This window comes from Panthera tigris, chromosome F2, assembly GCF_018350195.1.
Source record: "Panthera tigris isolate Pti1 chromosome F2, P.tigris_Pti1_mat1.1, whole genome shotgun sequence".
NCBI lineage: Eukaryota > Metazoa > Chordata > Mammalia > Carnivora > Felidae > Panthera > Panthera tigris.
The window spans coordinates 73993933-74010661 of record NC_056676.1 but is presented as its reverse complement, the minus strand read 5'-3'; the positions used below and the strand labels follow the sequence as shown (position 1 = coordinate 74010661).

General features: G+C 54.9%; 1 protein-coding gene across 1 annotated transcript in view; it reads right to left on the bottom strand.

Moving 5' to 3' along the window:
* The window catches only part of CCN4 (cellular communication network factor 4), a 32151-nt gene that overhangs the window by 4536 nt on the left and 10886 nt on the right, over nucleotides 1-16729 (bottom strand). The window contains exons 2-3 of the mRNA XM_042973075.1: nucleotides 9469-9748; nucleotides 2828-3088 (exon numbers count right to left, since the gene is read on the bottom strand). Coding sequence (XP_042829009.1) covers nucleotides 2828-3088; nucleotides 9469-9748 — 541 coding nt within the window. The remainder of the gene's footprint in view (nucleotides 1-2827; nucleotides 3089-9468; nucleotides 9749-16729) is intronic.

Genomic DNA, 16729 nt, shown 5'->3' with positions numbered 1-16729 from the left:
GAGTAACGGAAAAATGGGCTAAGCTAGAGGGGGAGGCAAGGAAAAAGCCAGCAGGACAAAAGAGAGGTGCCACAGAAAGACGGAACAAGATATACAAGAGAAGCCTCAAAGAGGAAGCCAGTCCCGCCCTAACACACGTGCCCACAGGCAGGAAGACAGAGAAAGGACCGGGCAGAGGGGGGAGAGGAGGAAAGACAGATGGTAGGGCAGGGGAGCGGGGGAGGGGGAGAGAAGGAAGGCGGGGGAGGGAGGCTGGTTTGCAGTGGGGAGGACGGGAAGGAGGGGGGAGAAGAGGGATAAAAAAAAATGGAGAGGGGTCAGGGCCGGACACTCAGCCCCTCCAAGTGAACAGGTGTGCAGGGAACGGGGATGGATGAAGGAAGGAAGGAATGAGTGAAGGGGGAGCTTTGAAAGGCAGAAGAAACAAGAAGAGGCAACTAAGGACAGAGGAGAGGAGGGCTGGGATGAGCTGGGGGTGGGAGCACGGAGGAGGGAGGCAGAGGGACGGATTTGCCTAGGAGGATAAAAGGGCTTTGGTTTCTGGGTCGCCCACTGGCAGGCAGGGACTCTGCTCGTCCTGGGTCAGAACGGGGTCACTGGGCCACATACAATGGGCAGCCAGCCACTGCCCCTCCCCCCGTGACCCTTGTGTGGCTCTGTTGGTTGGGGGCCGCGGTAGGGCTATTGCCTTGGGCCTGCTAGGAACAGAGCACGGCCAGCCCAGGCCCCTCCGGAGAGGCTCTGCCCCCCCGGAACTGCGGGGAGGGGCAGGACCACTGGAGGGTGGCACCCGTTGAGGGCACACAGCCTGGGGGCACGTCTCTATTGTCTGGGCTGGTCCCCTGGCACCCCCCCCCCCTTTCCTGCTTTCCAGTTTGTTCTCTGAAACACCTTCTTCACCTAGCTTCTGCAAAACCTCTTTCTCCTGTTTCTGTCCTGCCCCTTGGCTGCCTGTCTCAGCCTTTTCTCTCCCTGGCCTTGAATGGTGGTGTTTCCGGGGCCACACCTATGGTTCTCCACCTGGGCGATTTTGTCCCCCAGTGTCCAATGGCAATGTCTACAGGTATTTTTGGTTGTTACTCCCTGAGAGGCAGGTGCTGCAGACATCTAGTAGGGAGAGGCTGGGGTGCTGGTAGACACCCCACAATGCACAAGGCAGCCCTCCCCACAGAGTCTTCTCTAGTCTGGGATGTTGTCTGTACCAAGGTTGAGAAACCTTGCTCTACACAGTCTCCCTGAACAATCTCAGGCACTTACAATTGTTAGGAAACCATCAGTACCCTTGAAACCCCAGACTCTATTGGCATCTCTTCACTCTTTCATGTCCACTTGTCTGGCAGACACTTTCCTTCTAGAAATATCCTCATCTGCTGTCTTCCGTGTCATCAGCTTCTCCTCGTTTTCCTCTTCTATTCCCCACACTCTGTCCCTGTCCCCCCTCAAATGTCAGCCCTCCCAGACCTCTGTCTCACTCTACATATCATCCCTGGACCATCGTACTCGCCATAGGCAGCCCCAGGTGCATGGCTTCCAGAACTCTCTCTGCAGTGGATTGATGCTATGACCCCGGTCCTACTCCTCATGTAGTGCTTCTCACATCAGTACCTTCCTTGCAATCTCCACCCCAACTGCCCTAGCTCAGATCCTCACTGGCCCATCCATCCATCCATTTGCCCACCCATCCATCTGCCCATCCATCCATCTGCCCATCCATCCACGAATCTATCCATCTACCCATCCATCCATCTGCCCATCCATCCATCTGCCCATCCATCCACCCATCCATCCATCCGCCCATCCATCCATCCACCCATCTGCCCATCCATCCATCCATCTGTGCATCCATCCATCCATCCATCCGCCTATCCATCCATCCATCCATCCATCCATCCATCCATCCGCCCATCCATCCATCTGCCCATCCATCCATCCATCCATCCATCCATCCATCCATCTGCCCATCCATCCATCTGCCCATCCATCCACGAATCTATCCATCTGCCCATCCATCCATCTGCCCATCCATCCATCCATCCATCCATCCATCCGCCTATCCATCCATCCACCCATCCATCCATCCATCTGCCCATCCATCCATCCATCTGTGCATCCATCCATCCATCCATCCATCCATCCATCCATCTATCCATCCGCCCATCCATCCATCCATCCATCCATCTGCCCATCCATCCATCCAACCGTCCATCCATCCATATGCATCCACCCAATCCATCTGCCCATCCATCCATCCATCCATCTGCCCATCCATCCGTCCTTCCATCCATCCGCCCATCCATCCATCATCTGCCCATCCACCCATATGACAAACATTGATCTGGTACCTGAGAAGTGGCTGGCATTGGGCTACTCCAGGAAGCAGTGTTAAAACAAGTGGGCCTGTCCCTCTCCTCCTTTTCCAGGGCTTCCTCTGGCTCACCTGTCCACCTATCCTCCATAGCGAGGCGGAAGCCACCTACCCCCTCTCCCTCCCTTGCACCTTGTGTTCATGCTTCTCCTCCTGGGGGCGCGCACACACCGTTCCTGCACCTCCACTCCCCTACCTAATCTCTTAAGTAGGATAACAATGACTCCCATGTATCTGGCTTTGTTCTTTAAAAGCTCTTCCTCATTTTCTGCTGCGAGGACCCCATAAGACAGACGGGACAGATGGAGAAGTAGGGTCCCAGAGGTCACGCAGCTGGTGGGGCGGTGCTCTGGGACTGGGACTCAGGGCGTGTGCCAACCACAGTGGTCAGGGCCCCGGGCCCCGCCCTCCCTTCCCCCCCCCCCCCCCCCCCCCGTCCAGTCCCCTCTCCCCGGAACCCACCTAGGGCGCCTGTGTGGCGCTGCGCCGTCTTGCGCGGCGTCGTCGCACCGTCGTCGCACACCCACTGCTGGCAGCAGCGGCCGGGCACGCGCACCCGCCGGGGGCGGCGGCACCAGAGGCGCGGGGGGCGCGCGCGCACGCACAGGGGTGTGCAGCCCACGGCGCCGTCCACGCACGTGCAGTTGTACTTGCAGCTGGGCTGGAAGGACTGGCCGTTGGTGTAGCGCACCCCGTCCAGGACGCAGCCCACGCCGACCACCTCTGCGAACACACACAGCCGCCGCTTGGCTCGGGGCCCAGTGGGCTCGAGCGCCCCCATGCGGATACCTCCCGCCTCTGGACCTGTGCCAGCCCCCGGGGAGCACCGCGCGTGGGCGAGGGCGGGCAGGCAGGGCCACCGCAGGGCGGGAGTGCGGGGTGCGGCTCCGCCATCACCCGCCGAGTGACCCCCAGGGGCCAGGCTGGCAGCCGGTGAGAAGCTAGGGCATGGCGGGCGCAAGAGCCTATGCGACCCGTCCTGTCCCACCCCCAGCATGTGGCACAGAGCCTAGTACTGACAAATGCCTCTAGGGTCATGGTTCTGAGACGGCCAAGTGTAGAGCCAATCAGAACACTTTGGAACAAAGATTCCACTCATCCGATGCATATTTATGGAAGGTTCTAGGCACTGGAGATTCAGCAGCGACCAAAACAGACAAAACCATGCCCCCATAGAGCTTACATGACAGTGGGGGGTGACACAGGAAAGACAGATCACACAGTGTGTTGATGGGCACCAGTGCCCGGGAGAACAGTGAAGAGGAGGGGCGGCTGGGGGATGGGGGGCAGTGGCTGATTCAAGTGGGCAGCCAAGCCTCACCCAAGTGATGCGGCTTCGGCAAAGACAGAAGGAGGTGAGGACAGTAGGCGGCACAGGTGTCGGGGGAGGAGCCTGCCGGGCGGGGGAAGGGCTGCAGGTGTAAAGGGCCAGGTGGGAGCACTCCCGGGACGGGGGCGAGGGCTTCCCTGCAGGCTCAAAGGAAGAGGCAAAGCTGTTAGCACCCGGATACCCAGGATCTATTCGAGAAGTAACTGGTGACTCAGCTCTAGGAATCACGCCGCCCAAGAGCACGCGCGGCGCTGGATGGTGAGCAGAGAGAACAGGTGGCCGTGCCTGGACCACCCCGGAGGAGGGCTCAGCTTCTGGATGTGCTTGGAAGGAACAGCTGCCGGATGGGATGCGAGGAGCGGAGGAGAGTCAGGAACGACTCCTGCTTCTATGACCTGAGCCCCGGAAGGGGAGAGGTGCTCTGTCCTCGGAGGAGCTGGCTTTGGGGTGAGTGGCCTCGAGGGTGCTTCGTGAGACGGGAGATCGCAGTAAGCAAGTTCAGGGGCCCGGCGGGCGGGGGGGGGGGGGGGTCGGGGGCCGCTGGGCCTGGCCAGCGCTGCACGCCCCGCCCCTCCCACCCCAGACGCGTCCGGCCTTGAGGACAGCGTCTGGAAGTGCAGGCAGAGAGCTCCCAGGCAGCAAGAGTGCGCCCCCGAGGAGGGCTAGTTTGGAATCCGCGGTCTGACAGTAGTTCCAGAGCATCTCCCGGGTTTGCCTGCAGGTGGTCACTGATATAATATAATAGCCCTGGTATCTCCCAGCGCTGTCCGCGGTCACCTGACCTGCTCGGTGCCAGGCTTCCTGGCATTGCTGATTTCATCCGAGACGGAAACACCACCCACCGTCCCCTTCGTTTTCACATCTAGCAAAACCGGGTCTCCGTGAAGTCACGTGCCGAAGGCGACCCAGCTAGACGCAGAGCCTCAGCCTGTGGGAATGTTGGCGCGGCTGCTGTTTTTCCTGGGAGGAGATCGTGCAGGGAGGAGGCCCAGAAAGGAAAGGCGCTACCGCTCGCTGACCATCTGATCTCGTGCCAGGCACCATCTGATATGTTATCTCATTCAGTTCTCCCGGGGACTTCACGAGGAGAGTTTTATTTTCCCCGTTTGGCAGACGGGGAGGTCAAGTGATTCATTAGCTCAAGGTCACCCAGCTGGTGAAATGATGGAGCTGCACCTCGAACCCAGGGGAGCGACAGCCCCACAGCCCATTTCCTTCCACCAGACACCGGTAGAGGAGGGGAAATTGGAGAAAAAACAACAACAAACCAAACCAAAACAAGGCGAAGCGGAGGAAGCCCTGGGTGAATCACTCATCCTCTTGCTCTGAGTCACCCCCGACCGCGCCCTTGCACCCGGAAGGTGGGAGCACGCGGTGCGCGTGTGTGTGCACGCGTGCGCGTGGGTGGGCATGATGGTGGAGGGGGAGAAGGGGCGTGCTGAAACCTGGTCTCTGCCCCTGGGTGGGGGAACTTTGCAGGGACGAGGCGGCACCGGGTGCCAGGGAGCCCTTGGCCCAGTGGCTGTCACCACCAGCTGCACGGAGGCACCAGCTGGGGAACTTTCAAAAATTCTGACCCCCGCCCTGTGCCCCCGATGATGGGACGCTGTACTTTTATGGTTATTTTCCGGGCCTTAGTATTTTTTTTAAAGTAGGCTTCATGCCCACGGCAGAGCCCAACTTGACCCTGAGATCAAGACCTGAGCTGAGATCGCGAGTCGGATGCTTAACTGACCGAGGCACCCAGGAGCCCTTGACCTTTGCAGGTTTGAGCTCCTCAGGTGAATCCAGTTTGCGGTCAAGATTGGGAACCTTGCTTCTGAAAGCTGTTCCCAGTCTCCTGGGAGTCTGGGACCGCTGGGGGATAGTGGCCCTGAGCAGCCTGCCCACCGCTGGTGAGAGCGAGAGTAGGGCTGTATGAAAGCTGTACGGCTGGGCCCACAGCAGACTCTGACGCTCCCTCTTCGTTCACTTGCACGCTAATGGGAAGCTCACCACCTCCTATCTAATCTCAGACTTTGCAAGCACAGCCATGGCCTGGTGAGCCTTCCTCTTACTGAAGGACCAGCAGGAACCCAAATCCCTTGTTCCACACTCCAGGCCTTCACGTCCCTCACCCACCTCCTACTGGAGCGTCAGCTGCATGGGAGCAAGGACAGGGGTCATGCCTTGTTGTAACCCCACTGTTGGATTATCACCCACCTGTTCATAACTATGTGAACGAGTCAGTGGATGGATGGGTGGATGGATGGATGGGTGGATGGGAGGTGGGGTGGGCCCTAATCTGTATTGTGCTCTGACCATGTATCAGGTTCCTGACGTCTCAATCACCCAAAGATGTAGGCCTTATTTGTCACATTTTCCTTGATGAGGAAACTGACACTTCAAGGGTTACGTAGCTTGCCTAGTGACACCGTATTAGTCATGGCGCTGGGGTTCGAACTTAGATTGTCCAGCTCCAGAGACCATGCGTGAGCTTTCTACTCCCTCGCTGTCCACACTGGGGAGTCTGGGCCTGCAACGAGGCTCCTCTGAGGATGACCATGGACAAGGCTGAGGTAATTTCTACAAGGGAAAGTTAAAACAAATCAAGTAAAGCAATGACCCAGAACAGCCGGTCACATTTGAGGCTTTAATGCGGTCCCTTTGTTTATTCTCAACAACTGCATGAGGTTGGTTTGATCAAGCTCCTTAAGTGATGTGCCCAAGGTCACGTAGCCAGCAAACAGCAGGGCCAAGATTCAAAAACCCAGGTCTGTCTGCCTGTAAATTTCATGATCCTTCCAGCAAACCACACTGCTCTCAGGCCTGACCCAGCTGCGTTAAATGCAGAGTAATGTTTGTACAACCAAAATAGCCAAAGAGTATAATTCAGAGGTCACTCTTTGCCCACAGAAGTATTTAGTTTGGCCCACAGAGTGTTTAAAAAAAATTTTTTTTTGGAACATGTCGCCAACATTTACAAATTATACACAAATCCGGATTTTTGGATTCTCTTGAAGACTGAGCAGCATGGACAAGACAAGTCCAAGCTCACTTTTCTGCCTGGCCACGGTGGCTTGTGCCCGGGAGCTGTGACCTCTGGTAGCCAAAGCTTGCATTCATTAGTTTGCCATAGTTCCGCCTTTCTCTGAGTTACATGTGTCAGTGTTGTGATTGCTTGTTGTTATGACCTGCCTTGTCTTGGCCTCGTTACACGCACACCTCCATGGACAGATTTAACCATCCATAGGTTGAGTTGACCATTTGCCAAAAAACTGTCTGTTTAAAGGGACTTTCTCTTTCTTCTTCTCGCCCTGAGGTGCCTTCCTCTGTATGGCCATCAGACGTCGGCCTCTCCTCTTTCTTGCCTTGGGGGGTCGTGAACTCAGACACCATGGCAGCATTTCTGGGAAAATGTTTGGTAGAATACTAGTGAGGTGTGTGTGTGTGTACACACGAATGCATGCAATGTGTGTATCTGTGAATGTGCATGTGTGTGTGGTGGGGTGGGTGAGTAGTTAACATCTACCTGGACAAAACAATTCCCTGTGCACTTACGTTTCAAAAATAGGGTTTCTTCTGGTACCTCCCGTTTTGGAATTTTACAGTGGACGTGAACATTTAAAACCTCTCAGAAGCTCTGTATACTTGTTCAACATTGTTTATTCTAGTGTCTGCAAACCGATGCGACCAGGGAACCCTTGGCAGGTGTGATATCTATTAAAATCTATGGACCAGTTTTCTTTCCAGATAAAAGGAGAGGAAATACACAGGGGCTCATGGTGAGGGGGAGCTAAGAGGCTATCGTGAGCAAAGGCAGGACCTGAGATACAAAGAGATAGGGGGTGTGTGTGGATTGGGAAGGCGGTTTTCCAGGCCTCTGGTGGGGGAAAGGCAGGCAGGAGAGGCAGTTTGAGGGCCTGCACCCTCTCTGGGTCCATGAGACAATGTCTCTAAAGATGAGGTGCCTGGCACATAGCAAGATGTCAGTGCAGCTTTAGACATTAGAGTGATAACAGTGAACTGAGTTCCCTTTTTAATGCCCTGGAATAACAGCTTCCAAAAGGGGAAAGAAATGATGAGACAGTCTCATATAGCTGGAAGGGATTCTAGTGGAGGAAGGCTCAGCCAGCTTTCCTCACCTGGGTATGGGGAGAAAACTATGCAACTGTCTCTCTCTGTAAGCAGTCTCAGAGTTGGGTATGCATGAGAATCACCCGGGAAACTTGTTAAAGGTGTAGACACCACCTTCACCTCTAGAGAATTCTACTCAGTATGTCTGGGGGTCGGGCTCAAGGGCAATGTTTTTAGCCGACACGTCAGATGATTCTGTGCAGGTGGCGTGGCAAGTTCTCTTTGAACAAACACAGTGTTTTGTGGGGCTAATAATGAGTCTGAATAAAAGGGGGCAAAAAAAGTAGAAGGGTGGGAGAATCGAGGGTGGTTACTTGGAAAGCTAAAGGCAGATGACTTGCTATGATAGTTGAAGCATGAACCAATGATAAAAGAGCAGACGGTGCTTATAATTAACCGTGAGGCACAGGTAGGATTGTTTGATGTGGAATTATGTGCATAACCCTCATCAACAACCCACCTCAGGAGATACAGTAGATTAGCCGAGGATGAGAGCCTGTACTACGTGTGAACATGTAATTGGGTGCATATGGGGTCACAGTTATGGAGAAGTCTTGTTTCAGCACTAAGGGAGGAAAGAGGTTCTTGGGTTTACGAGGCTTTGTGTAATTTTTCAGAAGTTAGGCTGCTGCGTCATGATGCCTAGTTACCTCTTTTCATCATGCTGGGTCATGTATTTTGGATAAATGCTTAGATGATTCAAGCTAAGTGACTACATTCCAGGTAGAAGCATGAGATCAGACAGTCCTTGTAAGGAAGTCCCTGGGAACAAAAAAGGACATGATAGAGCACCGGAAGGGCAAACAAACAACAAACAGTTGTTTTCCCCCAGCATGAGGATATTATAAAGACCAAGGGTAAAGAAAAAGCAAAGGCAATTAGAACCCCAGGAAAACCAAAAAGCTTCATGAGAAAGGAAATTCAAACAAGTACAGTATCTCATGCTTCAGCAACATTGTTTACTAGTCAGAATATTGTAAATACTGACTATTGTATAACCAAAAATTATGAAAATGATACTGGAAGATAGGGGATGTATCAGGTGGTATTGAGGAGTTAAGTCATCAGCTAACATGTAGGAACATTGAGGGGTTATCCAAAATTGGCATTTTAATCCAATTAAGTTACCAGAGAAGACATATATTACATAGTGATTACTACCAGAAGAAAGGGCTAAAAAGTTAAAAGTGACTGTAGTTACAGAAGGAACATGGGTGTATAGAAAGGGATGATTGCAGGCTGCTGGATTTGATTCTTTCAAGGTTAGTGGATTTTTAAAAACCATATTATTTAAATTTAGAATATTACTGGAACATCTGGAACTCTGATGGGTTTTGGTACCTCTGGGAGGATAGGCATCCCACAAAGTGTCTACCACTAAAAGAATGAAATCATGCTTAGGTCTTTCCTGGTGGCTCCCTTCCCCCAGTCAGCCATGGATGTAACTCCCAGCTGGAGAAGAGAGCAGGAAGCCAGGTTCTGGAGGCAAGTGGAAGGCAGGCATCCCTCCCTCCTCAAGAAGGGCCTAGCTTCTGACCTCTGATCATGGACTAGAATGGCGGGGGGTGCAGGAGCCTGGCCAGGGAAAGGGCTATGGGTGAGGGCTAGAGCTGAGGGTGCTGGGGGCTGGCCAGAAGGTAGGGAGGGTCTCACTTACGTGCACACACTCCTATTGCGTACCTCGGGCGGTCCCCACTGTAATCGCAGTAGAGGCCCCGGTGGGGGTCACAGATGGCTGCCTCTGTGCAGTTGTCCCCAAGCTGCTGCGCACACATTTTACAGCATTCACAGCCGTCTGTGATGAGGCTGACCCCCAGCGGGCAGCGGGGTGGGGACGGCGGGCACTCACATGGCCACTTGCAGAACTGGGGGTGTGAAGATGTATCCTCCAGTGGCACTGGGGTGATGGCCATGGCCGTGGGGGCTGGAGAGAAGGCCTGTGGGGGAACAGCAGAGATAAAGGACTGCCAGGCAGGGGTTCAAAGCCCAAAGGGCTAGCGAGCACCTTCTCTTCTTCGTGGTGTTAAAAGGGATACGTAAAATTATGTCTTTCTACCCTGTTTTTGAGAGCTGGACATCTCCTTTCCCTTCAGTAAAGCAAACAGGAAGGACCGAGGAGCCAGGGGGTCAGAGAAGTGAAGCCAATTTCCTCAGTCTCCCTGCTGGAGGAGGTGGGGCCCAGATTCCATGTCAGAACTCTGGCCCCACTAAGCCTCATGTGTGTTTCCTTCCCTTCTCGAGCACCCCATAACCTGGGAGGGCACTGAGCCTGTCTCATTTCACGGATGGGGAGCTGAGGCTTTGGGGAGTGAATGCCTTCTGATTAGTCAGATTACAAGGCGTGGCCCGTATCCTACTGCCTTGCCTCTGCGGCCCAGAGAGCCACCCTCTTCACTCCACTGAGTCCTTGGCAGCTTGTGGGGTCAGGTGACTCATATCTGACACCAGGTGTTAGCCAGCTGACATTATTATTATTATTATTACTGCTGTCATCGTCATTATTTTTTCTCTGAGCACCAAGGAAAGGCTACGGGGTGCGGGGGCTGGCTCTCCCTGCCCCTGCAGAGGGGAGTTAGCCCCTGTGGCTAGCGTCAGGCCTGCAGAGGGGAGTCCCCGCACCCACGTGCTTCCAGGGCCCCCTTCCCATCCTCCAGCCCACACGTTCATCTCCATCCTGAAAATATGAGGGACACAACACCGGGAAGCCAGGAAGGGGGGCGGGGACAGGTCCCAAAAGCCATCCCAGGTGGACACAACGGAAGGCGGCTCTGGGGTGTCTTTCAGTTTGGGAGCTTCAAGCCGCCTGTACCTCTGGGAGCCAGTCACCTTCCTACCTCCTCTGGCTCTTTCCCTGAACCTTCCCTCTTCATACGGGAGGAAACTGAGGCCCCGGGAGAAAGGGAATTGCCTGAGGACAGAGAGCGTGCAGCCAGCTTCTGGCCATTCTCCCACCCCCAGGCCAGTGTGGTCCCTGCTGGGGAGGACCCCATCCAGGACTGAGAAGTCCTGACTTCTCAACCGTGACTCCAGAATTCCAAGGTCAGCAAAGATGGGACCAGGGCTTCTGTGAGGGGCCAAGGTGGGGCTGGTCAGGCCCCGGGGCCAGTCCCTCTATCTCGAACCCAGGAAGCCTTGCTCTGTGGAACTTAGAGATCTGCATTTCTTCCTTTGAACAGCACATGTGGACAGATTCAGACAGATTCGTCCTCCCTTCTCCCGAGGAGGAAACTGAGACCAAAAGGGCAGACGGACGTGTTCAGGGTGACACAATATGGGTCAGGACCGAGATACACACGACTCTTGTGACTCATATTTCTATGCCCTTTACGTTTGCCTTCTGGGTTCTTGTAGTTGCACCCCCCACCCCCCACCCCCAGCTGAGCCAGCTCACAGCCTCTCTCAAGTTTGAGGCATTTGAAGATGAACTGAAACCTTCTCTGATTTTGGAGCACCCACAGCGTAGGGGAGAGACCGACATTAGAGGGGAGTTATTACAATGCAAGCCTGTATGCAGAGTGCCGGACATCCCAGGGGAGCCCCGGGGGCTCTCGGGAAGGGCAGGAAATGGCTCTGTCGAGGGGAGTGAAGTCCACCTCGCTGGGTGGACCAGCGGCCAGGTGAGATGATCCAGGTTGAGGTGCTGGATGGGCGGGGCGCTTGGTTATGGCTTTGGCACATAATAGTTGCTGCAAAAATCGATTTAACAAACAAAGGGCCCTTCAAAATCAAATAGGCAGACCTTGATTTGAGGCTTTCGTCACCTCTGGGTTTGGTTTCGGGACTCAGTCGTGCCCTTTTCTACCGGAGGGACATAAGTTTCCCTGCCCCTGCTTGCTTTTCCTCATAAACACAGTGCGACACAATAAAACCCCAACCCCCCTCATCAATAAAGCCAACCGGAGGTACGCACACATATTTACCTCTTTCTGACTCTGTGGAGAGAATTTCCCTCATCTGTCTGTGACACTAGAAGGCTCAGAGCTTCGTAAGCAACTGTCTCAGGGACTGTCTCTGACCCGTCCCCAGGCCCTCAGGTCACACACACTCACGCACACGCACACGCACACACGGCAGAGGAAACAAAAAGCCCTGTCCTCCAGGAAGCCTTCCATGCCTCCCCCAGACGATGTTCGAGGTGCTCCTTCTCTGCTAGAATGTGAGCACAGCAGGTCTTTGTAAGTGTTGCCTAGTGGACTGGGTGCACAGGGGACTGTTGACCCCAGGGGCTTTGGTGTCCCATGCTCAAAAGCATGACTTTTCCTTTGCATTTCTTGGTTGGGCATCCTCTCCCACCCCCACAGGGCTCGGCACAGGGCTTGCGGGGAGCATAGGGCTCACTTTGAGCTGAGGTGGGATTGGCTATAACCTGGCAGGGACCCTTCTCCATATGGTCACCTGGGTCTCCAAGTTAAGGAAGGAAGGAAAGAAAGAAAGAAAGAAGGAAGGGGAAAGAAGGAAGGAAGGAAGGAAGGAAGGAAGAAAGGAAGGAAGGAAAGAAAGAAAGAAGGGAAGGAAGGAAGGAAGGACGGACGGAAGGAAGGAAGGAAAGAAGGAAGGAAGGAAGGAAGGAAGGAAGAGAGAGAGAGGGAGGGAAGGAAGGAAAGAAGAAAGGAAGGAAGGAAGGAAGGAAGGAAGGAAGGAAGGAAAGAAGGAAGGAAGGAAGGAAAGAAGGAAGGAAGGAAGGAAGGAAAGAAGGAAGGAAGGAAGGAAAGAAGGAAGGAAGGAAGGAAGAAGGAGGGAGAGAGGGAGGGAAGGAAGGAAAGAAGGAAGGAAGGAAGGAAGGAAGGAAAGAAGGAAGGAAGGAAGGAAGAGAGAGAGAGGGAGGGAAGGAAGGAAAGAAGGAAGGAAGGAAGGAAGGAAGGAAAGAAGGAAGGAAGGAAGGAAGGAAGGAAGGAAGAAGGAGGGAGAGAGGGAGGGAAGGAAGGAAGGAAGGAAGGAAGGAAGGGAAGGAGGGAGGGAGGGAAGGAGGAAGACTCCATTTTAGTACCTACCCGGAGCCCCGGGGCACACAGCTCCTTGAGGGAAGCCAGTTAGGGGACGTGGGGCTGCCAGGGATGGGCTCTGAGCATCTTTAACCCAGTCCTGGCTCTTGGCGCCATCTGCTGGTGGGAAATCTCCTAGCCCTCAGTCCAAAGGAGAAGGTACCCGGAGTGCATGGGGGGCCTGAGGACTCCCGCATTTGGTGTGAAACCCCCTGAATCCTTGCTGCCTTGTCCAGCGTTGACACCACAGGGCTTGTGACTGCACACCCCTCCTGATGATAAATTCTGTGTGTGTGTGTGTGTCTGTGTGTGTGTGTGTGCAACGCAGGGAAGCAGAGGGGTGGCAGGTGGTTCCTGCCCTCAGGGGTGGACCGTTGAGTTGGGGACATGTGCATCCACTCTTTCGCGCATTCTACGGAAACAGATGCTTCGCGAACACCTACCACGTGCCAGGCTTTGTGCGAGACTCGAAGGAAGCAAGGGTGCATGAGACACAACCTTCTTCTCACTAACTGACCACCCACGAGGCCAACAGACCTCAATCTCCTCCCGCCTCTTGCCCGCACCCTGCACCAGCTCCCCACGATTCTCCCCGTGCCCCAGACGCAAGCATATGGGCACCGCCTCATAGATGACAATGAGGTCGCTGGGCACAAAGATCAAGGAGAGCCTTGAATGCCTGGCTAAGGTCTCAGGCTTTTGGCTGGAGTCTGCTGCGATGATTTGTTGAAGGATGTTAGCAGGAGAAAGACTGCGGCACAGATGTGTATTTTAGAAATGTCACCCTGGGCCACGTCTAGTCTTTGCAACATACTGTCCAAGAGACTCTGGGAGTTCACTTGCTGAGCCTTGGTTTTCTCTGTTGTACAATGATGTTCTTACGACTAGATACCCCCACCCACCAAGGTTCTGGGCCCAAGCACCACTCGGCTAGAGCTTCTGGCTTGTCCTAGCCAGTCCATTCCATTGCAGACCACAGCTCTGGTGGCCGCCAGGGGCCAGTCTTGAGCCAGGTCTCAGTTATTGTGGCCTGTCTTGTCTTCCCCACAGCGGTTGGTATCGCGATCTCCATTGTGTATGTCAGCAAAGGGACTTGTTCATGGTTAACACGCAGGAAGTGGTAGAATTTGACTCAAACCCAAATCTGTTGGGTCCGTGCTTGTCCCACTACCGTACGTGGAGAATTTTCTAATGGAAGGAAATCAGTTATAAGGTAGTGAGCGCACTGCCAGTGGAGGTAATCAAGAAGCATCTGGACATTCCTCCCGGCTGGGGGCTGTAGGAGGGTGTCAGGCCTTCCAAAGCCTGTCATAGAGTAGGTGTCAGTAAACATCTATCAATAGAATGAATGGAAGAGTCAATGTACGTTGCCCCCACGACACTGTCCTCCCTTGAGGGCGGGAGCCACGTACTGTCCATTTCCCCGTGCACATGCGCACACACACAGACCCTTACATCGCAGCTAGTATCTACTGAGTGCTCACCTCTCAGTGGAGAGGTTCTTCTGCCCCCTGTCATATGGTTCCCTCAACAAATCACAAGGCAGGCCTACTAATTGTCCCCGGAGCAGAGGAAACGGAGGCTCAGCGAGGCTGAGTGGCTGTGAAGGCCGCACAGCTAGTCGGGGGGGGGGGGGTTGGGGGGCGGGTGGGGCACATCCAGGATGAAACTAAGGTCTGCCTTACCCGGAGGTCTGGCGCCCCCGGCCCTTCGGCCGTCTTCAGTCACCCCCCGCAGGAAAGACCGAGCTCCCGTGGTGTTTGGGAGCATGCTCCCATCGGACCTAACCAAAGCAAATATCCAGAGGCTGGGAGCTCCCGGAGAGGCTGTGGGGATCCCCGTGTGAAGGGTCCTTCCCTTCAGGATCGCACTTCGTGGCACCCGGAGACCTCCGGCGCCCGTGTCATTGCCAAAGCTGAGGCCCGGCGGCCTGGCGCCCTCCTTCAAAGTCCTGCTTCCTGCATGAACTCTAGCCCGAGCTACTGTCCTGGGGTCGAGTGGGCAGGAGAGATCAGGAGCTGATAATTGCTGCCGAGCCGGGGGTGGGGACCAGACTGAGCCGGGCTTAGGACCAGACTCGTTCGGAAGGGCCCTTGAGCGTTCCAGCTGGGACGCAACTTAGAACTCCTCTTTGACCCACCTGCCCATTTGAAGCCGGACGTGAAGCCCACGGTTTCCTTTCGGAAGGATCTTTCCTGGGCACTTGCAGCGGGGCGGGCCCCGTGCTGGACGGGGCTGGAGCGGTGGGTCCCTCAGATCCCCTGTCCTTGCGGGGCTCGGTCTCACTGTGCCGCCTTTCCAGGCTCTTAATTCCCAGACCTTATACTTCCATGCCAGGGGCGCCCGCAGCCGATCCTGGGGCCCAGGCAGGCGAATTTGATAATTAATGCCAGGCATCTTCGGCATTAAATGTGCCAGATACGGTGCTGAGCGCATTCCGTGCATTCGGTTAGCGAAGCCTCATACCAACCCTTTGTGCAACAAGCACTCCACGCCCTTAACCGGTGGGGAGACTGAGACTCAGGGAGGCCAGGCTGTTGCCCAGGTGCACGGGCAGCGACTGGCAGAAGGATTGAACCTGCAGGGTCTGACTCTAATCTCCGTGCTTGAAGCCTCCGGCCTCCCTTTGAATCCCCACCAAAGCCACAGTCCCCCTCTCTCTAGGACTTCCCCTTGGGGGCCGAGGCTCTTCCTGGAACCCCAGGGTGCTTGGCTGGGCCTTTGGGACCCCCTGAGGCTTTTACCAAGCTCCCACTTTCTTTGGGTTTGGCAGCCTCTCCCCGTATTCGCCAGAACACACAGGAGCCGGCCCCAAGCCCTGCCCCCTTCCCCAGACAGCTCGGAGACACCCACTGCAAACAGAAGCGCTTCCCACGGTGGTTCCCAGACTTTGCTGCCTGTCAGAACCACCGGGAGGCTTGAACAAACACGGGTGGGCGGTCAGGATCCCCAGGTATCCCAACTTTTCCACGGAGTTCTACATGCAGCAGAGAACAGCGAGCCCACGGACCCTGTTAAAATACAGATTCCCGACCCCCACCTCGGATGTTCGTTCGAACACTTCCGTTGTTTATAAGCCCCCCATGTGTGGCATTTCGTCACAGCTTGCCTGAATGGATGAAGACAGCGTCACTTAGCCCTCCCGACAAAGAGGGTGGTCACTAAGCAGATTGGAAGAAATGGATTGATCCCTTGAATTGTACTACTTACCGGACACATTTAACCTGATGAAATTTGGGGGGGAAATGAAAGCCCCTGTAAGAAATGCTACAAAAGCAGTTTTGAGATGCTGTTTAAAGATGAGGAAGAACTGAGACCCCTGGCTGGCTCGGCTGGTTAAGCGTCCAACCTCGGCTCAGCTCATGATCTCGCGCTCCGTGAGTTCGAGCCCCGTGTCGGGCTCTGGGCTGACGGCTCGGAGCCTGGAGCCCATTTCGGATTCTGTGTCTCCCTCTCTCTCTGCCCCTCCCCGGCTCATGCTGTCTCTCTGTCTCTCAAAAATAAATAAGTGTTAGAATTTTTTTTTAAAAGATAAGCAGGAACTATGGGTTTCAGGGTGTTTTCCAGCCCTCAGGCGCAAGTCAGTGTTTGATTTGACTCGCACGTCGGTTTTCCAAGAACGCCGGGCAACAGGCAAGGGGGCAGGAAGTGGGAGGCTGGCCGTGGCGGGGAGGGGCACCTAGGGAACTGAGATTTCTGCTTGATGATCAAGTGGACCCCATCCCCTTCTGAATGTGAGTGTGGTTCATCGGTGACAGAACTGGGTCTGATGACCCAGACTGGGTCTGATGAGAGTGGGTCATCGGTGATGAACTGGGGTGAGAGGAAAGGGCACAGCCTCAAGACTCCCACTCAGGGTGGTGAGGAATGTGATTGGGTTGAGCCCAAGCTGCCAAGGACCCCTGTCATGGGGGTTTTCAGGAATGAGCTGTCTCT